The following is a 25,203-nucleotide window of genomic DNA, read 5'->3' as shown; positions in this document are numbered from 1 at the left end:
CAGAAGAAACTCAATTTATGCACCGCACTAAGAAACACTGTATTGCTCTTCAAGGCCGCCGTAGCACAGTGGTCAGGCTCGAGGGTGCATACGTACACGTGCTTTGAGTGGCCGGGTTTCAAGCCCGTGACTGCTGAATATGGTGTTATTTCTTGTATTTGTCCTTCCTTGTGAGCTCCTCTGACCGTGTGGTAGTCCCTGAGTATAAACAGAAAATTTTATTTTTATATCAGTACTATAATCTCACTCCACCAAAACACACCATTGACTAGTGGGTTGCGCAATAAATAGGTAACCCTGTATTAACGTAATTTGTATGTGAATATGCATGAATGTGAAGTTCAAATATTTCCTTGACTAGTGCCCTCCGTAGCCGAGTGGTCAGTAGCGGGAGTGCTAGTACTATGGGCTGTTTGAGTAGACCAGGGTTCTAGTCCATGAACACAAAATACTGTAGATTTGTCAACCCGCACTGGACCAGCGTGGTAGATTATCCATTTCTCTCAACATGAATTGTTGAGGAGGCTTCCATCCTGCAGTGGATTGATAATGGCTGCACTTTACCTTTTTATTTATTTATTTATTTGATTGTATAGTTGGTGCCATCTGTCGGTAAAAGTGGTCATTTACTTAAACGATTCAAGATAATAATTTATCATTTTTAATTTAATTAAAATTATTAATTATAATTTATAATAATTTTGTAGAATGTAAATATAATCATATATTGCTTCTAATTTTTATTAATTAGACTGAATAAAAAAATAAATTTAATGAAAAATATTTTTAAAAACATAAATATAACTTAGATTTGTATTAAAAATAAATTATTTATTTTTAAATTATAATACATCTTATATTTATGTAAATGTATATTTATAAATTTATATACACTAATTCATATTATTAACACACTAAAAATGTTTCACTACTTATTTATTTATTTAGTATTTATTTTTTCATTAACGTCAGTTAATCCAAAGGTTGTATAACTTTAACTTAATATATCCGTGAATTTATTTTATTCCAATCGAATATTTTTGAAACTGCAGTGATAATCCTTTTGCTTAAAATTATTCATTGTTTTTTTATAATGTATATTAATCTAAATAATAATACGAAATAATTACACGAAAGGCTCATGCGTGCGCCTTTCGTGTAATTATTTAGAAAATGATTTCACTAATAATACGCAGACGTAGCAGGAAATGAAGTGAAGCTTGTTTACAAGTAAAACCGTATTTATCTAGTTATATCAGAATATAGTAATATTCATATGTAATATTTATATTCAAATAAGCTGTTTAGAGTCAGACCAAGGATAGTGATCTCCTCGTTCTTTTCTCCAACTTAAGAAGAAAAAAGTGAAAAAGAAAAACGGTGAAAATGAATCGCATCTTGAAGTCATTGAGCTGCGTGTGTATGGGTAAGCAAAGGAGTAGGGGATATAAAACATTAAAACTCTGACCCAATGATGATAGCCGAAAAGTTGACAGCCTTCCCCTCCCAGTTATGCGACCTCCACTGCTGTGACTGAACACAGACGCTTAGCATCAAATTTCATTCGGCCTTTCTTTTTAACAGCATGAGTAGGCGCTGTGGCTTCCCCCACTTTACCCCTCTCGTAAGATTCTGTACAAAAGGCTTCTGTCTGGGAGCAGAGTACCAAATAGAGAGGTCGGTACATTGCTGACTTCTTCCTTAGTAGATACTGTCAATACAGACACCATCCAGTAGGTCGACGATCGTTGATACTTTTAAATGAGATAAATAAAAGTGTTTCTGGATTTTTGTTCGGGCCTGTTTGGCTTCTACTCTGTGTCAGTGAATAGTGGTAGCTGGGTATCCAGCTGCTAGATTCATAATCAAGATCATGTTTATCGTTAGGACCCGTGTTATACCATTCTGCTCCATTGTCTACACACTTCATCTTCTGACATGGGGTCAAGCTTATGCACAGTTTTTCCAAGAATCTGACAACTTCGGTAAGTCTTAAAACGTAGGAAACTGACCAGGATAGACATAGGATAGACAGGCAGTAGTCACTCAGGCATTTATTTAATTACAATTATTATAATATTTTGTTCATATTTTAATTTGTATAATGTAAAAATACGAAGAGAGACATCTAGCAGCAATTCTGTGTAAAAGTAGTGGCAGACGATATTTTGTAGGGTCTTTTTTTTATGAATTTGGAAACAAGTTGTTTAATTATAATGTTATATTGATTACAAGCAATAAAATGCAAATATTTTAATCTAATTTAAAGAAAAAATTAAGAGCAAATGTTATTTTGATGGTTTTGATTACTTCTAGTTGAGAAAACGCTTGATTTTTAACTGCGTTTAATGAAGAGAGATCTGGAAGAAATTGATAATTTGTTTATAATATGAAAACTTGAACTTGACGTAACGGGTCCAACTTTCTTTCCATTGCTACTTAAATAAATATACAGATAAGCAGAGAAAGTTGTGGGAAGAGCGAGCAGGGGAGAGGTCATGCACCCTAGCTGTGCATGGAACGTGATCATCACTGAAGGTCCCGACTTTTTTTTTTTTTTCTTTTTGTTTCTTTTTATTAATTTCCGACGAGCATTAAATCTTGGAGTGATGGGGAAGTTTTTTCCCGATCCTCCCTCACGAATTGTCCCGCGTCTAGCACAACGGCTAGGGTCGCGATCGGTGACCTTCATCCCGTTTAGACCGGAGGAACATTTTATGGGTTTATTTCACACCGTGGCCGAGTTAGTCTGAGTGGGAGCTGTTGCTTCACCCCCCCCATCCCAAGGCATGGGTTTTTCATCACGCAAAAAAGAAAGCTGACTGTAGAATACACGTAATTTGCAGACACGGAATTCTCACGCCTCATAGCTTTAGTTGCCTTAGAGAAGTCTAAACCAGCTCTCATGAACTAAGAGCATCAATATGCAAAGTGGTGTCGCCGGGATTAGAAAGGTCCATAGCAGAATTTCATGGATGGGGCACTTCTCAATGATTTCTACAGTTCAAAGCCAGGGCCTATGCCTCTTTCCTGCCAGCTTTTATGCCACAGGCAATATATGTATAATCCTTAAACTCAGAGACAGACTAATCATGATTATCAGGATATTTATAGCCACGATGAAGTTATCATCTGGCCATAAGGCCATTTCATAATTGAGTTAATGAGAAAAAAAAAAAAAAAAAAGACTGATCGAATGATCAGAATTTACCAATCACTTTTTTGTATAGTAGCTTAATTTGTATTGTATGACCTTACGAAAGCCTTTAATACATAATTTAATTGAAAATTTAGATAGAAATACAAATTAACTAGTTAGCCTCTCTTTCTCAAATATGGATGTGGAACGAAGAATGACCTGAATGCGGAACATTCTGTATCTATAGTGAGTTCTCCTTGTGCAGTCTACTAGGATATGCAGTAATTCGCTGCTTACAACGAATGACCTTGTGAAGTGCTCGCTTCCTCCTCCGCGCTGATGAAGGGGAAAAAATGCGGAAAAAGGAAAAAAATTAACGTTTCCGTTCTCACGTTGTTTTATATTCATCGTGGCCAGTCAAAACTGTTGTAATTTTAAGAAGCATTTTTTATACTGCTAATATAAATAAAAATCTATATTTTGATAGAAACTTGATTACAAATTCTTTGTTCCCACGAGACTTTCGAACGGCCCTCCAGACTCTTTAACCATTGTAGTACACAAATTGTTGGGTTCCTAATTCTTGGGGTCCAGGTGACGAACCTGATGTTATGGTAATTTCGCTACTGTATTTTTATGTCGGAATATTCTTAAACAAGTGTCATCCTCTTTGAGAGCATATTGGTTACAACCACTTGGATCTGAAATGGAATCATAGGCGTAGTTGGAATCATAGCTGGAATCAGTGCGGCTGTGGTAAACTTTTTTTAGGTTGTTTGTGAATTGTTCAGTGGTGTGCGTACCCGTTCCTAAGAAGGTTCTCAGTGGCAGATTAGTCGACTTAGTGACTTAATGTTTATCGTCTGGCGGCATCGGGGGTATCTTCCAACTCTGCGCAGTACTCTATGATAAATGCAGTTCCCTGTAATGGCCGCAGTGCATATGTGTAAGTGTAGGGTTGTGCAGTGTAGTGTTGGGTTGTGTTGTTCTTCCTGCTGTTTAGCTGTGGGACCCCAAGTTGCTCGTCACTAACCCCGTGGAGGTAGATCAAGCAGTGCAATAGAGGGGAAAGAACCCTGGCTAGGAATGCCCCCTCCACAGTCGCCTAAGCTTTCTAGGAATGCCTAAAAGAAGAAAAAAAAGAGGAAATTAAAGTGAGTGTGGGAGATAGTTTGAGAGTGGGGAATAAAGATAAGCGAGAAGGGAGGTCGCAGAAAGAAGGCATCCTCAAGATGAGTGAGGTATGGAGGGGCAAAGAATTTGGATGTCCCTGGGTTGGGAAGCTCACCCAGGCCCAGGGAAACGATAAAAGGTTACACGGCTAGAGTGCCGCACAAAGATGAGCGCCAGAATGGCATGGGTCATCCGAAGTGGCAGTTCCGCCTGTCACACAACAAGGTATACATGTGGAGTCAGTGCCGAATTAAGGCACGGGCTAGCAGAGCCCTTACCCGGGACGCCATTCTTTAAGGGGCGTAAAATTTCAACAAATCATGAAAAAAAAAATATATATATCCTTAGTAAAGGGGCGTCGAAAAATCTTTCTAACCGGGGCGCGAAAATACGTTGGCCCGTCACTAGGTGGAGTTCCACCCTGTGTGAGTTAGATTATTGTATAGGCAAGTACAGGCCGGAGCCTGGTTTTACCGAGTTGGCTTCGTCAAGATGACAGACAGATTGAGTTCCATCCAGCGTACAATGCTACTGGCAACCTTTAGAGTTTGCAGAACAGTATCTACAGCAGCCATCCAGGTCATAGCTGGAACTCTACCTCTGGATCTGTATGCCGCCTACAGAGGACTAGTATTTAGAATTAAAAGCGACATCCGCACTAAGTTCCTTGACGTCGAGCGTGATCTTGACGCCGACACAAAAGCTGAGAAAGCCAGATGCTATAATCAGTTAGTAAACATCTGACAGACCCGCTGGGATACATCCTAGTTTGGGATGGTTTCCAGAGGATTCCTTTCTAATGTCTCCTTTACATCCTCTAATTCTGTCCAATCCTAGCTTTCCCTCACCATGGAGACTTCCTTCCTGATTACCGGACATAGCTCTATTAATGAAAAACTGCACCAACTAGGCCTCTGCATGACTAACCTTTTTGACTGTATTCTGTACGAATATCTGAGACAAGGTTTAGTGAACACCATCCCAATATCTGAAAAGTCAATTAGACCAGTTACTCCTAACCCCTGAACGTTCATCCGCTCTTCACAACTTTGCTACGGAAGTCTTTGCTCGAAGGAGGAGTGGTCAGGCGCGCGGGTGCATAATACACGTGCCTTGAGTGACCGGGGTTCAAGCCCGTGACTACTGAATACGGTGCTGTTTCTTGTATTCTGTCTATCTTGTGAACTCCTCTGACCGTTTGGTCGTCCCGGAGTATAAACAGAAAATTTATTTATTTATTTATATAGAGTGGTTAACACCCCCGGCATTGGGCTTGAAGTGGATTTTTTTTTTTCTCTCTCTTCTTCTTCTTCGTTTATTTTATCCGTCTTTCCCCTTCAAGTGTAGCTATGTTATTTAATTTTTTTCTTATATTTTATTTTTCCGTCGCTCTCTCTCTCTCTCTCTCTCCTCTCTCTCTCGTGTATCAATGCCAATATTCTCTTTCTCTCGTATAATTTTTTTTCTCTCGCTTTCTGTTTGGAGTCAGTCACTCTAGTGTAGTTTTTTTTCTTTATATATCATTATTATTTATTTATTCATTATTATTTTATTTTATTATTTTTTTTTTTTTCCCCTTCTCTTTATTTTGTCTGTCCCTCTGGAATGTGCCTCCAGAGGATCCTGGTCCACCTGCTGGCAAAACCAGGTGGATCAGAGTCTCTTTTGATACAGTACTTGATTTACTGGGACTGGCCCGCCTTCCCGTGGTGTGGACGAGTATCCAGAATCATTTCTCCAGGTGATTGATGCTTCTGGGTAGCCAAGCGGCCAGAACAGAAAACAGAACACACACATAATACACACATGTGGACATGTGTGTGTATAGGTAGGGTGGCTCCTAGAACGTCCGTTCAAATCCACCTCGTTTCTTTGTAGGTTGAACAGACTCTGCAAAACAGGCCAGCGTGTAATATAGTGCAATGTTCGTGTAGTTTAATGCATGTTATGTTGTTGTGTTATGCTGACCTCTTGGCTACCCAGAAGCAGCTATCACCAGGAAGGCTGCTTCTAGATACCCGTCCACATCACGGGAAGGTGGGCCAGTTCCAGTAGATGGGACGCATAAGGTCTCAGGTTATGAGACAACAACACTTAAAAAAAAACAAAAAAAAACATAATACACACAAACCAAACACATTTCTGGCCCTTTTACCGTTGATTCTTCTCTTCACGGTGACACGAGGCAGAGTTGAACAGACGTTCTAGGTGCCGCCCTTTACAAAAACACATGTCCATAGGCATGTACATGTAGATTGTCGAGTTTTGGTATTAATCTTCAGATTGAGCTGGAATCAATTTGGCCTGGATCTCAAGTTGTTTACACATTTGGTGAACACTTCCTGTGCGAACTGTAAGAGCACGATAAAACTGTCATGGTCAGCGACGAAAAAGTGCTTTTTTCCCAAATGGAAGCACTCTTATGGATGTAATAAGACGCGTTCTGGAGTATTCGTAGTTTGGGCAGTGGTATAAAATATGCTCCTAGCTTTTTGGAAGCCCACAGGAGCAGTAAGGATCTTCAGTGATGCCAAGTTCAGAAAGTTTGGCGTTTAGGGAGCCATGGCCAGTGAGAATGAAAGAGGTAAAGCGGCCAGAGGAAAACTAGGGAGGGAAGAGTCTTAGGGCTGGTGAAGGTTATTTGGGGAAATGAATCTCTTTGTGACAAGAACTTTAGGAGTGGAATCGCAATGTACTTGTCTGATCTGATAAAAGTGATTTGAAATGTTTCTTTTTTAAATTTTCGGGTAAGTTGCTAGGTTCACACTGTAATTTAGGACACTGTTTGAAATAATTTTTTTAAGACAGTAGGACAGTCCACTTCGAATGACCTCCAGATAAAGAGAAGGAAGCCCATCAAGTCCTGAAGGGCAGGAATACTAACGGTACAGCGTGGTACGTTGTATTTATTGTAACTTCTTTGAATTACTAACAGGTGTTGCCCTGTAATCCCAGGCACCAGGTGTTGCCCTGTAATCCCAGGCACCAGGTGTTGCCTTGTAATCCCAGGCACCAGTCCCATAACAAATGATAGGCAAGGAAATCTCCTTGTAAAACAGGGCGAGGAAACGACCACGGAGGTACCAGTCCTTGTGAATGATCCTTTTCAGTTTTCACTAAGACAGTGTATTTTCTAATCTTTGTTCCAAGGTATTTCAGGTGTGGAGTAAAAGTGAGATTGCTGTCAATAATAATTTCAAGATATTTTAACTCGATGACTAAGTGAATGGTGATGCCGCCAATCGTAATACTAGGGGGACGCGTAATGTCAAGTTTTCCCTTTAACAAGATGGAATTGGTTTTGTCTGCTGTAATGTAGAGTTTGTGTTCCTCAATCCGGTTGGAGAGGAGGCCACCAACAGTGCTATCTTGATCTTCAAGGAAGCATCTAGTGTCTGCCCGAATAGTGAGGACAAGATCATCAGCAAACGCTAAGCACCCCACCTGCTCAAGATCCATGGCCAGAACGGTCCAAGGACCTGCGAGATACCTCTGGTGACAGGGCGAGTTTGAAGGCTGTGGTGACAGAGATAGACCTGTTATTTACGTAATTCGTAGAGATTTCTGGGAGGTTTGGCGTGCCGAAGGCGAAGGAGGATAGAAAGCCACCAGAGGTTGTCAAAAGCCTCACAGAAGTCAACTGTGATGGCAAGGAATATTTTTCCTCTTTAGCGTTGGCAGCTTGGATGAGATAATGGATTGCATCCGTGGTATAGTGTATAGTGTATAGTGTGTTTAGGGTCTAACGGCACCAGGGGCTTCCCCCATCTCCGCGTAATATACATTGTGGTGTTATACAGAACACTGTAGAGGCCAGAGGTTTAAAAGTGTGTGGATATTGTGGCGTGTAATGTTTTGTACTGTTGTTCATCTGGTCTTTTAGCCGTTGGGTCCTGCCACCTAATTTCCTGAGCTTTCAGTGGCTAGGACCTAAAAAAAAATGGAGGGGGGTGGGGAGAAACGCTAGAAATTGGGTCAGGCCGAGATATAAGTTATACGGGTTAGAGTTTTTTTTTTTTTTTTTTTTTAATTTTAGTGTGGGGCTTGTGTAGTTTTGGCAAGGGTCAAACGCTAGTCGCAAGATAGCTAGAGAGGGAAGGGAGACTGAAGACTGGGGGGGGGGTGAAAGACAGAAATATGGGGTCAATAGTGAAGATAACCCCAAACGTCGGCGGGGCAGGCCCATTCCTCACCAGGTGAAGATAGGGGATGGAAGGGGGGCTACAGAGTAACCATTCCCTGCCAAGGGAAGGGAAAGAAAGTGAACCAAGTGAGTGTACCCGGTTCAGATCGCCTAATGATGTTTCGGCAGCAAACTGCACAATGTCTTTGTCAGGTCTTCGTATGCCATTCCTGGGACATGTTGTCCCTTCCGTGTGAGTGGTCAAGTCCAGATAATGACTCCAGTTTAAGCCAGTGGTCAGATCCAGGCTAAGTTAATGATTAGTTTTTCAGATTGTAGCTGTTAGGTTTTTGTTTGGTTGATACATCTAAGGATCTTTATTGTGGATGACAAGTGGTTAATTTGTGGGAAAATTCCAGCTAAGGTTGTGGGTATGTTCTTCTTCTAGTAAAAAGATCCTGCGCAAACTGCGTTAAGGCTTTATAGTTGTCCTCGCTCTCCAGGAGATATTGTTCTTGGTTTATTGGCGAGAAACGTATTCTAGTTATTAAGAGGCAGCGGAGGTCTTCGTATAGTTGACAGTGGTGCATGAGGTGCTCCCACGTCTCTGGCTGTCCACAGTGGCAGAGAGGGGTGTCACTCAATCCGAAACTGGAGAGTTTTGCTCTTATTGCGCCGTGTCCCGTGAGCAGGTAAGATGTCAGCAGTCCCGGTGAAAACCAGTTTGGGCTTTTGGGAAACACTAGTTGATTATCCATTATGAATCTTCGGGTGACTTCCCCTTTTGTCGAAGTCGTCCAGCGGGTTTGCCAGGCCTGCTGTAGGTGGGTGAGAAGGCGTTTTTTCTCGAGTTTAAGATCGTTTGCCGGATCAGTTGTGTAGTCTAGGCAGGTGATTGATTTTCCTTTGGATAGTTGATAAAGCAACCCACAGCGGACGATCTCCAGGTCCAGGGGGAGAGCGTCCAAGAGGACCTGGAGGGCGGCGTGGGTGCTTACAGTAGGCTCTCGAGATTGTTAGTAGGACTGAACGTTGAATCGTCTCTAGCTTCCTTTTATTTACTGCTGTTACCGCCTTGTGGAACCAGATTCCTGATGCGTATGTTATTGCTGGTAAGAAGACTGCCTTATAGAAGAGGGCTAGGGTCCTCTTCTTAAGCCCCCAGTCGCGACGAGTGACTCTAGTTATTAGTGCGGAGTATTTTTTGATTTTGCTTCGGAGGTAAGTAAGATGGGGTGTGAATGACAGATTTTTATCCAGCAGAATACCAAGATATTTAAGTTCGGTGGAAAGCTTAATTGTTGTTTCCTGAATCTTTATCTGGGGAGGCCTTCTGATATTGAGAGAACCTTTAAGTAGGATGGAGCAGGTTTTTGTTGGGGATATCTTTAAGCGATTTTGGGTGGCCCAGTCTTGTAGGATATTTATTGCATGGTTTGCAGAGATCTCTAGTTGAGTTCTTGAGTCTGCCGTCAGCATCAGGATCAGGTCATCAGCATAGGCCTGTGATCTCACATTACCAAGGTCGAGGTTTAGAAAGCTGTCGAGCACCACGTTCCAGAGAAGTGGACCAAGTACTGAGCCTTGTGGGCATCCTCTATAGATTGGTCGCGTGACTGAACAGTACGGAGCACTGACGGTTACTGTTCTGTTTGCAAGATAGGTTTTTATACAATTGTATAAATTAGCTGGTAGTTTTGCTTTCCGGAGTCTGCCGAGGACGCTTGGCCACCAGAGGGAGTCAAACGCCCCGGCAAAATCCACTGAAATGACAAGGAAGTATTTATGGCTGGTAGTGGTAGCTGCTTTGACGATATTCTCTAAGGCGTCCACCGTGGAGCAACCCCTTCTAAAGCCGTATTGGTTGTCAGAGTGAAGGCCAGCCTTGGAGTAATGAATTTGTATTCTATTGCTTAGAAGATGTTCTAGGAGTTTGCTTAGTATGGATAGAAGAGCGATGGGCCGGTATGACTCCGGAAAGTCTTGTGGTTTTGTCGGATTCTTGAGAATAAGCCTTAATTTTGCAGATCTCCATACTGCTGGGAAATGGCCTGCTTCAAGGCAATGGTTGAAGAGGTTTAGGATCTCATTTGGGATGGTTTCAACAGCCTTCTTTACGATCTCGGGTTCCAACATATCTTCTCCTGGAGATATCTTGTTTTTTATTTTTGCTGCAGCGGTGTCCAGTTCTTCCTTGGTGAATCTGTCTTCCACTTGGGCCGTGGTGTATGTGCTGTTTTCCTCACATAGTAGTATTTGCTCTGGGGTGCTTGGTGGCATGTGTTGATGGAACATGGCGTCAAGGATGTTATTTATAGATTCGGACCATGTCTTTGTATACGTGCCTTGTGGCGTCTTGGTGGCTGGGTTGACTTCTCCCCTGGGGAGTTTGTTTGTGATTACTCTGTAGACCACTCCCCAGGGAGCAGAATTTCCAACTGTGGAGACTAGGTGCTCCCAGGAGCGCTTCTTCCTTTGTTTAATCAGGGCTGTGTATTCATTTCTTGCTGTTCGGTACTGCTGCTTGAGATACTCTACTTCCGCTTCCGGCCATGTCCGTCTTGCGCGTTGAAAATTTTTCCGCCGGGTGTAAACCTCCCGTCGCAGTTGTTGGAGCTCTGGGCACCACCAAGGTACGGCTCCAAGAGAAGGTTTCTTCCTTTTAATAGAGTTAATGAGCTTTCAGTGACTAGGCTTACAATTGCCTTTTGGTGCTGGTCTGCGTTCAGTCCAACTGTGCTAAGAGAGTGGGCAGCCATGATCAGTGAATCCTTAAATTCCTGCCAGTTTGCCTTGTCAATTGCAAATCTATGTAGAGTTTGCCTTATAATTGGTTGTCGGCTTACTGATCGGTGCAGTTGGAAAGTTATTACACGGTGGTCCGAAGTGGTCCAGCTTTCTCTAACTGTCCAGGATGAAAGGTGTCGTGCAACGGATCTTGTGGCCAGGGTGATATCAATTGTGGCTTCCCACATTGTACTAGAGAAGGTCGGTAGGTTATTTGGTTGGTTCAGAATTGAGAAAGAACTGTTTGAGAGATATTCTTCCAGTCTTTGTCCGTTGTTTGTGCCTCGTCTATCTTGAGTTTCACTGAACCACGCTGGCGACCTGCAGTTTACGTCGGCGGCAACGATGATTTTCGCATTTGGGAATTCCAGAGAGATGCTTTGTAAGTATCTAATAATCAGGAGAATATCCTGTCCCGGCCGAGAGTAGAGAGAAACTGCGTAAAATTCCCCCAAAGGGGTGATGATATGGGCACAGGCTGCCCAGGGAAGGCAGTAATGTGGTATTTTGGTAACAGTGAGATCAGAGTTTCTGACCAGAATAGCCGCCCATGGGGGTCTCCCCATCCACTTGAACGATCTTATAAGTCAACGGATACCCTCTGACTGCCTTACTATGCGAATATGGCTCTTGAAGAAAGGATATCGAGGTTCTCCTCATCTGCCTTTTTCCTCAACTGCGCTGCAACTGCTTTAGCTCGCTGGGCATTAATTTGTGCAAATTTTACAGTGGTAATATTAAATGGTTTAAGCATCCGTGGTATACTACGACCAGTCTTGAAGCCAAATTGGTTGGCGGAGCTGAGGTTTTGGCCCTCGTAGTGGGTTGAAAGGCAAAGGAGAAGTCGCTCAAGGACTTTTCGAAATACAGAAAGCAGGGCGACTGAGCGATATGACCTAGGCAGGTGGGCGGTTTTTCAGGGTTCTTGAGCGTCCGTTTAAGGCAGTGGTTTTCAACCATTTTTAAATAATGGCACCCCTAAGTCATTTATTTTATTTTGGTATCCCTACTCAATTTTCTGCCTGTTAGATCCCCTTCTCTCTCTGCATATATATATATAATATTAAAAAAATATATAGAGGTACTAATTAAACATCAATTATAGATTACCACAAAATTAAAAAGAGGCTGTACACCTTTTTATAATGAAATAAACATATAAATTTTTGAAAAAATAATACGTTTAAGTAACTTAAAAACCCAAATTACGTGGTACCCCTGGAACGTTGTTGCGGTATCCTAATGTGCCGCGGTACCCCGGTTGAAAACCATTGGTTTAACGTTTGCATTCTTTCAGGCATTTTGGAATGTGTCTCCATTGGTTTAACGTTTGCATTCTTTCAGGCATTTTGGAATGTGTCTTCTGTAAGACACCTATTAAACAAGGAGCGCATAGTGTTCGGGCAGATTTCTGCCAGTTTCTTCAGGTCCTCTACTTCAACTAGATCAGGCCCAGGGCACTTCCTGTCCTTCGTTTATGCTAAGGCGCTGAACAGCTCTTCTCTGATAAACGGTTGTTCAGTTAGTAGGTTGCAGTAGTTTTGAATGCGGGTGCATGTTTCAATTTGATGCACTGTAATAGGCTGCGCATCCTCAGGAAAAGGTGGTCCAAGGTGTTGTTGACCGTGACATTCCAGGAGCAAGTCATAGTGCTTGCAAGAGTGATCGTCGATTGAGCAATTTCCCCTCTGGGGAGCTTGACAGTTACAACGTGGTAGACAAGTCCCTCTGGGTTACTCTTTTCCGTAGTAGAGAAGAGGGTGCACCAAGATTCTTTCTTAATTTTTATATGGTTGTTGTATCTGTTTATCTGGATCGTATATACTTTTCTACAGGCATTTATCTCAGTTTGGGGCATAGAGGCTGTAGCACGATGGAAGCATTTCCGGGAGGAGTGAACAGCCCTACGGAGATGGTCCAATTCTGGACATCACCCCAGAAGAGGTCTGTGATGGGGTATCCTCTTTTTGATGGCTTGGTCGCAAGCTTGGGTGGTGACCGTCGTCAAGTTATTTAGCTGGTCAGAGGCTGGGACAGAAGCAAGAGAGGCAATGTTGCCATCAGGAAGATGAGACAAAAAGGTCCCAATTTGCAGATTTCAGGTTGTAGCGGACGATATCGTGGAACTCTAAAGCGCCTAGGTCCACCAACCGACAGAGCAAAAAGGTAATGTCCCTGTGGCCAGAGGTGGTCCAGGCCTCTTAGACTTGCCAGAATTGAAAGTGATAGGGGATTAATCTTGAAGCAAGTTTGGCATCTATAGTACCCTTCCAAACTGCACTACTAAACGTTGGGGGATTGCCTGGTTTATTGAGGACATTCAGGATGGTGGTATGCAGGAAGTCTTCAAGCTGTTGTCCGCAATGGGATCCAGTTCTGTCAGGAGTTGTGCTGTGCCACAGGGCCGAGCGGCAATTTGCATCCTTTGGCAGGTGAGAGGAGCATGATGACTGACTGTAGGTTCTGAATGGTGTCAGTGATGTTTTCATTCGGCATTGCATACAGAGAGACAAGATGGAGTGGGCAAACTGTGTAGAGATTTGAGCGCGCGCACGCGCACACACACACACACACACACACACACACACACACACACACACACACACGGAAGTAACAAGCTCCGGTGGCATTAAAATAATCTGAAATGTAATCCCTCCTAAAAAGATAATATATATATATATATATATGTGTGTAATCACTTTCGTGCGCATAACATTTTTTTCACTTAATCCGAATTTCTGAAGAATTGCTTCAATAAAGATAAACCATTTGTATTAGAAGAATAGGTTTTCAACTAGGATAACAAATAAAGAAATTCCATCGTGACCTAGAGACTTTTTTCCAGTGAGGTACAGGAGTTCTCCAATCCCTTTCTGTTAGAAAACCAAGGAAGGCAACCAGTGGATATGCTCTAAATGAGCGAAGGAGATTTACCAAGATCTTTAATGCATGAGCTGGAGGAAATTTTTATGCAAATTGATAAGTCAATTTTATCTTTACGACATAAGCAACAGCACCCACAGGGTATAACAGAATTGGAAGTATGAATGTACCGAATTTGCGGTAGCTTTGACGAAAGATCAGTCTGCTCGAAGAAGCAAAGGACGAGAAAGTTTCCCTGCTCTTGACTCTTTCAAACTCGTATTTGGATTTATCAATAATTTGTTTTAAACCGTTACGAGTTTTAATGCAGGCAGACATTAAAGCTGGAGATTTGATTACAAGCCATTTGACACAAAACTGAAAATTTCCGTGGGACAGAGTCTCCATTGCCGAAGAAACTATCACTGACATTAGCATTAGCATTAGTAGAGACATTTGATGCAAGAAAGCAAGCTTATGCAGCATCAGCCAAAAAAAAAAAAAAAAAAAAAAACCCACTTCCACTTCACCCCTCTGTTCATTCAAAATACTTGTTCAGCTGAGCCTTAAACTTATTTAGGCTATCAACCTCCACCACAAGGGATGGAAGTCTGTTTCACCAACCAACAACCCGCTGGCTAAAGGCAAATTTCCGCACGTCTATCCTACATCTGTCTTTCCTCAATTTGAATTTATGCCCTCTCAGGTGATTTTTCTGAGCTAGAGGAAGAATCCCATCAGCATTGAGCATGCTTAAACCATTCAAGGCTTTATACACCTCTATCAGATCACCTCGCTGGTGCCTAGTCTCCAGACACTGTAATTTGCAAAACTTAAGCCTTTCTTCGTAAGAGCACCCCTTTCTTCCATTCACTAATCTTGTTGCCCTTCTCTGTACTCGTTCCAGCAGCTCTACATCCTTCTTGAAATGAGGCCTCCAGACCTGTATACAGTACTCTAGGTGTGGCCTGACCATTGCCTTATACAATGGAATAATCACCTCCTTATCCCTGCTGGAAAAATTCCTGTATATCATTGACAATACTCCATGAGCTACTCTTGCAGCCCGTCTGCACTGCTCAGAGAACTTCATATCTGCCTGCACAACCACCCCCAAGTCCCTTTCATTCTCTACCACTGTCAGTGTAGTACCACAGAGTTGATACGTTGCTCTGGGGTTGCTGTTTCCCATGTGTAGTACTTTACATTTGTCAATGCTAAACTTCATTTTCCACCTCTCAGCCCATCTGCTCAACCTTTCCAGATCCTGTTGCAGCAGCATAGTGTCAGTAGTGTCCTTGCCAACCCTACCAACCTTTGTATCGTCTGCAAACTTGGACATTAAGCTTGATATACCATCATCAATATCATTTATAAATACAGAAAACAATAATGGACCCAAAACTGAGCCCTGAGGGACTCCACTAATAACATTAGTCCACGATGAGCAGTGTCCATTGATTACCACTCTCTGTCTTCTCCCCCTCAACCACCCCTTTATCCATAGCAGCAATTTGCCTCCAATGTCACACTGCTCCAATTTGTGTAGCAGTCTTCCATGTGCAACAGTATCAAAAGCCTTTCTAAGATCCAAGTATATAATATCAAAGTTATTCCCTGCATCCAGTTCTTTTGTGACTGCATCATAGTATCCAATCAAGTTGGTCAGGCAAGACTTCCCCTTAATAAAACCATGCTGTGGCTGAGCTATAACTGAAGTCTTGTCTAAATGATCCTGTAGTGCTTCTTTAACCAGTGCCTCCATTAATTTTCCTGGAACAGAAGTTAAGCTCACAGGTCTATAATTACTTGTGTCAGCCTTTGATCCTCCTTTGTGAATTGGGGTCACATTTGCACATTTCCAGTCTATGGGTACCTCCCCTGAGTCCAAGGAAGCTCTCATAATTATGGCTAAAGGTTTGCTTACTTCCTTTGCTGCCTCCTTTAATATAACTGGATAGATCCCATCCACCCCCAGGTGCCTTTCTTGTGTTTATCTTCAACAATTTCTCCTCCACTTTACTCCCAGTTATTTCAAGATTCTGTAGCTTACTGCTAGAGTTGAATACACCTCTGGCATTCCCCTTGCTGAATAACTCCTCATGTGTGAATGTCGATGCAAAATATTCATTTAGTTTGTTAGCTACCTGAGCAGGATCATCAACAGTTGACCCATCAATATCAAGTGGACCAATCTGATTCATCCCCTTCCTTCTAGAGTTTACATAAGTAAAGAACTCCTTGCTGTTTTTCTTTGGATCCCTTGCCAAGGATTTCTCGTAATCTGCCTTCGCCTGCCTAACCTCCTTTGTAACTTGGTTGCATATCAACTTGTATCTATCATAGGCTTCTGTGTCATGTATTAATTTGTAAGTATCCCATGCATTTTTCTTCTCTGCCATATGCCTCATTAATTTATCTGACATCCATGTTGGCCTAAACCTTGAACAATATTTCTTAGTTGGTATGTAAAGCCTAGTAGCTTCCAAGATAAGTTCTTTGAATGCTTCCCATTTTGAATTTGCTGTTGGTAACATCATCAGTTGGTACCACTGTATAGAATTTAAATATTGTCTCAGTCCATCGTAGTCGCCTTTACGGAAGCAATAACCCTTCCCTTTACCCCTAATGGTAGTTACCTCTTTGAGTAAATCCCACTTCAGCACACTGTGATCACTGCCACCTAGTGGTTCATTTATCTGCTGATTCTTAATGCATGAAGAATCACTGCTGATAATCAAATCAAGAGTATTACTCCCTCTAGTTGCCTCCCGAACATGCTGATGTAGAAAACAATCATCCAATAAATCCACAAAAGCCCTGCTAGTGTGTGAGTAACCAGCCCCCAAATTCCAGTCAATATCTGGGAAATTAAAATCTCCCATTATAAGACTCTCTGATTTACTGGCCCGCTCTATTTCCCTGTACAGTTCCTTATTATACTCATCAGAGTCATTACGCCTATAGCACACTCCTACTCTCAATTTTGATCTCCCAATGCTTATGTCACACCAAACTGACTCAACACTGCACTGTCCAGCGATGTCGACTGGCTTCACTTCCTTGGTTTTTATGTGTTTCTTAACTAATAGCATAACCCCTCCTCCCTTCCTATCCTGTCTATCCTTTCTGTAGACGTTGTACTCCCCAAATTGCAGTTCTGCATCCCTTATATCTGTGTGACACCACGTCTCTGATATCCCAACAATATCTGCCTTTGATGTTTTGAGCAATACCTCAAATTCATCAAATTTATTTACTAAACTCCTAGCATTGGTGTACACGCAAGTATACCTGCACCTGTTTCTATTCTTAGCTACCCTAACACAACCCATGTGTTTACTTGTACCGCAATGGCTCCCAGCAGTCTCTGAAATACCATGCATCTTGTTTTTCAGGCTTCTGCTCATTCTAATAGAAGCAGTGCAAGAATCTCTTTCACCTCTGCCAGTGGCTACTGTCAATCTATTGGTCTTTGTCTCCCCCCCAAGCTAGCAGTTTTCCGACCCACCTAACACTGCCTCGATAGCATCAGCAAATATTCTTGCACCCTTTCTATTTAAGTTAATATAAGTATTTAAGTTAACATTAAATTTCTATTTAAGTTAATATTAAATGGAGAAGAGACTTTATCACTAACATTAAACGTGTGGCTTGGACCAGTGAGGAAAAGATCAAGACGTGTAGTTAAGATTGTCTACTGTCCTAGTATGTAAATAAACAACTTGTGTGAGTTTATTATTAATTTAATTATTATTAATTCATTTTATTATTAATCCAATTTATTGCATATGCTTCGCCCCTGTACAGCCTTCAGCCAAGGTGCGCTGTTCAGGGATGAAGCAAATGTTATTAGTAATATCAAGTGCCTCAGCATCTCTACCAGCTGGGTCCATACATTATTGCGAACATTGTCATCAATGAGAATTATATGCTATTAGAAAAGTCAAATTGGAAAAAGCTGACCTTAAAAGAAAGTCAAACTTCATACAGGATTCTCGTTGATCCTCATCAAACCAAAAATATAGCTTGAAAAATTTGCTTTAGAGTAGTAAAATAAAGTTCGCTTATATAGAAAGAATGATTGGAAAGAAGGAAAACCTAAAAAACCAGTGAGTCAATATGTCGCTTTTCGGGTTTAGAATTTTCACAAAGAAGAAATTAGAATAACTGAAAGAAAAGTTAAAACTCCTGAACGCCAGTGAAACGATTTGTCTACTTTGTTGGATAAAGCTGCCACAAACCAAAATTAAATTTAGAAAGAACGAAATTAAAATAAGATAAATAATATTCAAAGTTTAGAATTGTTCAGTTGGGAAAATACCAGAAACAGTAAACGAATTTTACAGAATAGAATAAAGCAATTTTAAGATAAATGAGGTGAAAATGGGGAGAATCCAGATCACTGAGTTTCTGAGAAGAATAAGAGTGTATGTGAATACCACCTTTAAAAGCGAATGGATTCGTACAGCCAATATAATTAAAACAAATGAGATGATTGGTAGTTGAGAAAACCCATAATTGGAATGCTGTCAAAAAATGTAAACGTGTATTCTTGAAATGGATCTGTAGTTTTTGAGAGGTTTAGTTCTTTCTGCAGATAATTTTGTTCCATTAATTTGATAATTAATGTTGCATTTATTTATGATTTATATGGGGGTTACACTGTCGGGGTCATGTAATGTTAAGGAACTGAGTATGGCTTGCTGTATGTATTCTCTAAAGCTCAAATTTTCATAAATTCTTGCAAGTGTCTCCCCTCCCCAACATACACATGCTACTTGAATTTCATTCCAGTTATTGCTGGCAGAGTAGAATAGCGTGATTCTATACAAGATAATTCGGGCGTCTTCCAAAGCGTTATCAATAGGTCGGTATGATGGACTAGCTATTGGCCAGCCTACGAAAACTGTTTTAAAGCTATAGAATATGTCATAATCTCATGTAACGTAATAGAGGAGACGGGGAAACCAGTGTAGCAAGTAGTATCTCAGGAATCATTAATGGGACCACTCCTGCTTGTGATCTTCCTTCCTGACATTGTCGAGGGAGTACATTGAAAGTTGTTCAAGTTTTTTGATAAATTAAAGGTAGAAGGGTGCTTAATTGGATTTAAGTAATATTGATTCAAATAAATCAGTTTCAGATATGGTCTGAAACATGGCAATTGCAGTCCAGTGCTTCTAAATATAGGTTGCCTTCCCCTTTAGCACTCAGATTAGGCTGAATTCTTTGTAAGAGGGACTCAAAGGGTACCACAGGGATGTTAGTCCTTGTTGACTTAATTGCTTTGCACACAGTTGTTGTAAGTTGGACAGTTGTGGACCTTTTCACCACATCTCACTCGTGTTTAATTGGACTGGGGAGATTGAATTCATTGTCATGTTCTTGGAACCGTTCTGTACAATTCTGGTGGTCTTTTGGTGTGGCGCATTATCCTGTTGGAAGAATCCATTCACAAGATGGATGCCGACCAGGCTAGCCGGGTGGGTCAAGTGCCTGCCTGGTAACCGAAAGGTCGCGAGTTCGATTCCCGCCTTGGGCTTGGATCAAAGTACTGCAAAAACCTTGGGAGGTGCATTATGGCCACAGAAGTCTATGCGCCAACAACTACAAAAAAAAAAAAAAAAAAAACAAGATGGATACACTACACCCACAAAGGAATGTGCCTGATTGGAAACAATTTCCAGATAAACTGCGGAATCCAAATGTTGCTTCACTGATATCAAGGGCCCCAATGTATACCTTGGAAACATTCCGCATATCACTTAACCGCCAACATGGACATCCCCAACACCAGCCTACATTGTTGATGTCTGGTAGGATGGTTCCTGTACCTATGTCCTTTTCTCACTATTGTAGTCCTGCTATCACGAAATGTAGCCGTACGAGCTATTTCCAGTTTTGAAAAGCAGAGTTGCAATTTCCTAGATACTCATACCAACGCATATAGCACCAACTACTAGGCCACGTTGAGTCGTTTAAACACACAACAATTCTCTGATCAATATCAGCTGATCAGGGGCAGTCTCGGGATTTTCTAAAGCAAGGGTAAAACATTTAATTGCGAGCTAAAACAATATACCGGGGAATCATTAAGTTTTAATCATCATGTAGTAGTAAAAAAATCCATATTATTTTGATCATAAGGGAGGGCTATAGCCTTTTCCTCGGTTCACTCCTGCAAATGATTAGTATACAAAGGGTACTAGGAAAGTTTTGCAATATGACGCAACAATGAATCACAGGAAGCTGCTTGTTGCTGCATGTTGAGACATGTTCATACGTGCATAGTAGCCGCCGCGCCAAGTCGATGGGCTCAGTTATTCATTAGTAGTGAGAGTGTAAAGTGCTTGCGATGGCATCGTGGTCACAAAATGAGATGAGGACAGTTTTGCGGTATAATTTCGTGCGTGGTTTAACCATAGACCAGTGCTTAGAAGAAATGACTCTTGCACTAGATGATGATTGTCCACATCGTACAACGATATTCAGGTGGTATAGAGAATTCCAAAGGGGAAATTTCACTCTGGAGGATTCTGAGAGGCCGGGAAGGCCACGAACGTCAGTTACGGAGGAAAACGTTACTGCTGTGAGGAAAATGCTTGACGAAAACAGGCGAGTGACCTACCAACAGATAGAGGATACTTTGGGCCTAAATGCACCAGCAATTCGTTCGATTCTGCAAGATCATTTGCACGTGAAGAAACTTTGTTCTCTCTGAGTGCCGCATCAACTGACTGAAGAGCAGATGACACGACGTGTGACTTGGTGCCGGGAGATGTTAAAAAAGTTTGATAAGGGACAATCTCGGTATGTGAACAACATCGTGACAGGTGACGAGACTTGGCTGTACTATTACGATCTGCCGACCAAGGCTCAAAACAAAGTTTGGGTCTTTGATGATGACGACACACCCGTAATTGTCAGAAAACCCGATCTGTAAAGAAGAAAATGATAGCTGTATTTTTCAAATCGAGTGGAATTGTGGAACGTGTCGTTTTGGACATGTAGAAGACAGTCACAGCTAAGTGGTATACTGAACAATGCCTGCCTAAAGTCATTGGATCTATGAAGAACCTGCGGCCAAAGTCAAGAATGGACACCTGGTACCTCCATCACGAAAATGCTGCAGCTCACCGCGCCAAAGCCTGCACCGAATATTTGACCACGACAGGGACTGAAACTTCTCGAGCACCCTCCCTACAGTCCAGACCTTGCTCCCTGCGACTTTGCACTGTTCCCGCATGTGAAAATGAAGCTAAAAGGGAGGCGGTTTTCCAGTGATGAGGACCTTCTACGGGCTTGGGACAACGAGTGTGCTTTACTCCCTAGTGAAACTTGGCAGAACTGGTTTAAAGATTGGTTTCGGAGGATGGAGAGGTGCATTGAATGTAGAGGAAATTACTTTGAAAAAATTAAATAAAAAAAGCTGTATTGCAAAACTTTCCTAGTACCCTTTGTATTCTTTATTTATCGAGGAATGAATATATCTAATTTCTCACCTCTATCACATTTAATAGCAACGCTACGTGCACGATTTGTTGACAATTGTATTTTATCGAAAAATACTGCATTTATGCCAGCTGTTATAGGCGGATAACCAGTAACGGTGGGCATCCCCAGTCGCTGATGAGTCCAGTTGATGCCAGCCATTAAATGAGTCCAATCACTGATTTGTATCATTTTTTGTGCTTTTTCCCTTTATTTTTATTTATTATTATTTTTTTAAAAATTTTTTACTGGATCCATAATTTTTCATATTCACTAAACGAAAGAAGAAGAAGAAGAAGAAAGAAAAAAAGGACGAAGAAAAGGCTGATCTCATTTGTCCATGAGCGCAGGGCGAATTTTTTTCCTCTCTTTTCATGGCGCCTTCATCACTGTTTGGTTACGAAGGCAATGTGCTGCCGCATAAAATCTTGAGCTGGACGAATTGACCAAGGATATTCCTGGGAACTTGTATGCACTGTACATACACAAACTCCACAGTGGAGGTAGGTGTAGTTCTTCGTTGCCAGAGGCAAGATTGAAAAAGAACGTTATATGCGAAAACAGGCCAAGCTTTATATATCTGCTAAAGTGCAAAATTTGAATTGTAATCATAGATTCTCCACTGTATTTATTGATTTCAGTACAGTATGTAGTTCTGGCTTATTGAATCCAGAAGTTCTGGGCGAGAAGGATTAGCAAGGCCCTCCCTTCTTTGGGAGTAGTATTGCCATAAACTCCTCAGAAAAACTATCGGTTTCTCAGATCGCAACTTGCAGTTTTGCTTCAGTTACTTCAAAGTAAATAGATTGGCTAATTTCCATAAAAATACCAAACACGCATAACGAAAGTCTGCTGTGAAAAAAAAAAAAAAAAAACAGAAAGAAAAGAAGAGAAGTAAATTAAAAAAAAGTTCTCATTGAAGGGATTGATAGGTTTAGTTTCTTCTAAAATACAATAGAACTAAACCGAAAGTCTATTAAAAATAATAATCTACAACTTATAAATAATTGAATTGTGCAGTTATATATTTAGTGAAACATCTTTCACGACTAAAGAATTGAGAAGTAATATTAATGAGAACAACTACTTTATCCATCGTAAAATTGTTACGTTCATCTCTGCCCATAGAAATTAATTTTATTGAAACAGTTGAAATTTTTTTATGGCTACGTGTTGAGGATAAAGCAACAACGTTTGCAAAATTTATTAAAACAACTATAATTTAACAAAAACGAACATGCTTGGAAAATGGAATGTCATTTTTATCCGGACAGTCTGGTATTTCAGCTTTTTTTTCTGTAAGCCAGTCTTAAAGTTTCAATTTAGATTAGTATTTTTTCTGTAATGTACCTACTTCTAATGAAGGCATTTTTTTTTTTTTTTTTTTACCGTCAAACTTTCCTCGTGTGTGTCCCGTTTTTTTATTTTTTTATTTAAGGAAACCGTCTGGAAACACTAATCACGGTTCTTGCTCAAACATCACTTGCACTTATCTCATTCCTGCCTGTTGAAATCTGATGTTTTCAAGCTACTTGTGTTTTTATATAGGATTTCATATAGATACATATAATACACTGAGTGATCACTGAATTATGACCACCTACCTAATACTTCGTAGGTCCTCCTTTTGCCCGCAATACAGCAGGTATCCGACGTGGCATTGATTCAACAAGATGGGAAGTGTTCGGGAGGTATGGCCAACTGAGCTGTGTGTAATGCGGTCAGCAATGGAGGTAATTGGTGTATCCAGACGCCTGATATGCCTTTCCATAGTGTCCCACAAGTGCTCCATGGGATTGATATCGGAGGAGTTCGGAGGCCAATCGATATGCTGGAAGTCAGAACTGTGTTGCTCAAACCATTCCTGCACAACAAGTGCCCAATGGCTCGGTGCATTGTCATCTTGGAATACACGGTCGCAATTCGGGAAAAAAGTGTAACGTAGCGGGGTGTACACAATCAGCAAGCATTTGACGATAGCGGAGGCCACTGATACGTTGTTTCATATGAACGGGGGGTATAAGTTCCTGCCAGTGAAACATACCCCCACACCATACAACCGTCTCCACTGGCCTGCACTTTTGATACCATGCATGACGGATATAAGGCTCTTGATTCACCACGCTAAATCCGTACACAATCATCTACGGTGTGGAGTAAATAACGTGACTCATCCGACTAGCACGCCTTCTTCCAGTCTTCCAAAGTCCAGCTTGCATGCTGTTTGCACCAGGCGAGTCTTTTACGCCGATGAACATTGGTTAGGAGAGGATGCTGTAAGGGTCATCTGCTGGTATAGCCCATACGTGCGAGTATGCGACGCATGGTCATGCCAGATATTGTTCCGGGTTGGCCCATGTTGTATTGGGTAGTCAACTCATGAACAGTGCTGCACCTGTACGAGTCGTCGGACCCGGCGCTCACCTCTAACATCAGTCATTTGCTCACCTTTGTAGTTTTGCCGTCGGGTCGTTGTTTGACCATTTTGACGCCAGTCCTGGCACACTTTAACTACGGCGGCTCTCGAATACCCCGCCAGTTCAGCCTTTTGGGAAATCGAAGCACCAGCTCGTCGAACACCCACAATCTGTCCTTTATCAAAGTCTGATAAATCCTTCCTTTTACCCATCACGCTCGGAATTTTGCTACCTACTAAACCACTGACACCTTATCTAATCTACGTAGGTCGACTAACTCCGCACTCTCGTACCTCACGTGGTCAACGGGTCGCATTCAGTTTTCATAGGGGTGGTCATAATTCAGTGATCACTCAGTGTATATTGAATATTGAAAAAGAATAATGGTTTTGCTTAACGTTAAAATCTGAATTCCACTTTTTTAACAACTTTGTGTGAAAATGAGAAAAATGCATTTCACAGCTTCCCTCTTTCAATAATTTTTTTTTTTTTTTCCTGGCACTTGAGAAAAATATCGATTACTGAAAGCAGTTCTCATCATTAAAGAAAAGTATGTTCATTATTTAGTTATTCTTGGTTATTGTACATTGTTTTATTGTTTTTCTGAGTTGTCCTTGGGCGGCTCTTATCATTTAGTTCAGAGACCTGAAATTTTTGATAAACCTTAATGGTCGTCAAAAGTGTAAATAGAAACTTCCGCTAACTGACCTCCATCTTTTTTTACTTTTTTGTTTGTTTTTTTCAAAATCTCTCAGAATGTTTGAACACACCGCAGAATAGAAGTTTCCATTTCAACAGATTTTGTTTATTTATGTGGGTTTGTGAGCGTAAATATGATTAAATAATATTAATAAAAACATTAAATAATTTCTTTTTTTGTGGTTATTTTTAAAAACATGTAAAAACACGTTGCCGCAAACCGTGGACAATGACCATTTTATGTTCTTCAGGATTTTTGTGGATCGGTAGATGCTAAATTAGAGACTAGGATTATGACTACTAAATGCGACAATGTTCTTGTATATGTAATTTTGATGTAATGAACACAACCGGGATGAAGTATTTTTGCGCCCAAGGTAGTTACTGGGAAGAGCGCTACTCTTCTTCCTGACAAATTATATTCTACAAACTTTCACTTTAAATTCTTTTAACTCTTGCACCCTGAGGCAGGTTCCTCGATCATGACACAAGCCCATCCCTGCTTTGGC

At 41.2% G+C, this 25,203-nt stretch overlaps 1 protein-coding gene across 1 annotated transcript in view; it reads left to right on the top strand.

Annotated features, from left to right (window-relative positions):
• Positions 1 to 1,651: 1,651 nt before the first annotated feature.
• Positions 1,652 to 25,203, top strand: part of LOC150075107 (uncharacterized) — a 617,581-nt gene continuing 594,029 nt past the window's right edge. Inside the window, exon 1 of the mRNA XM_090388926.1 lies at positions 1,652 to 1,985. Within this exon, the coding sequence (XP_090245052.1) occupies positions 1,874 to 1,985 (112 nt within the window). The 5' untranslated portion in view covers positions 1,652 to 1,873. The remainder of the gene's footprint in view (positions 1,986 to 25,203) is intronic.

The sequence above is a fragment of the Mastigoproctus giganteus genome, chromosome 14 (assembly GCF_048544385.1).
Source record: "Mastigoproctus giganteus isolate SK-2022 chromosome 14, ASM4854438v1, whole genome shotgun sequence".
NCBI lineage: Eukaryota > Metazoa > Arthropoda > Arachnida > Uropygi > Thelyphonidae > Mastigoproctus > Mastigoproctus giganteus.
Note: the sequence above shows the minus strand (reverse complement) of the source record. Positions and strands in the feature narration are given on the sequence as shown.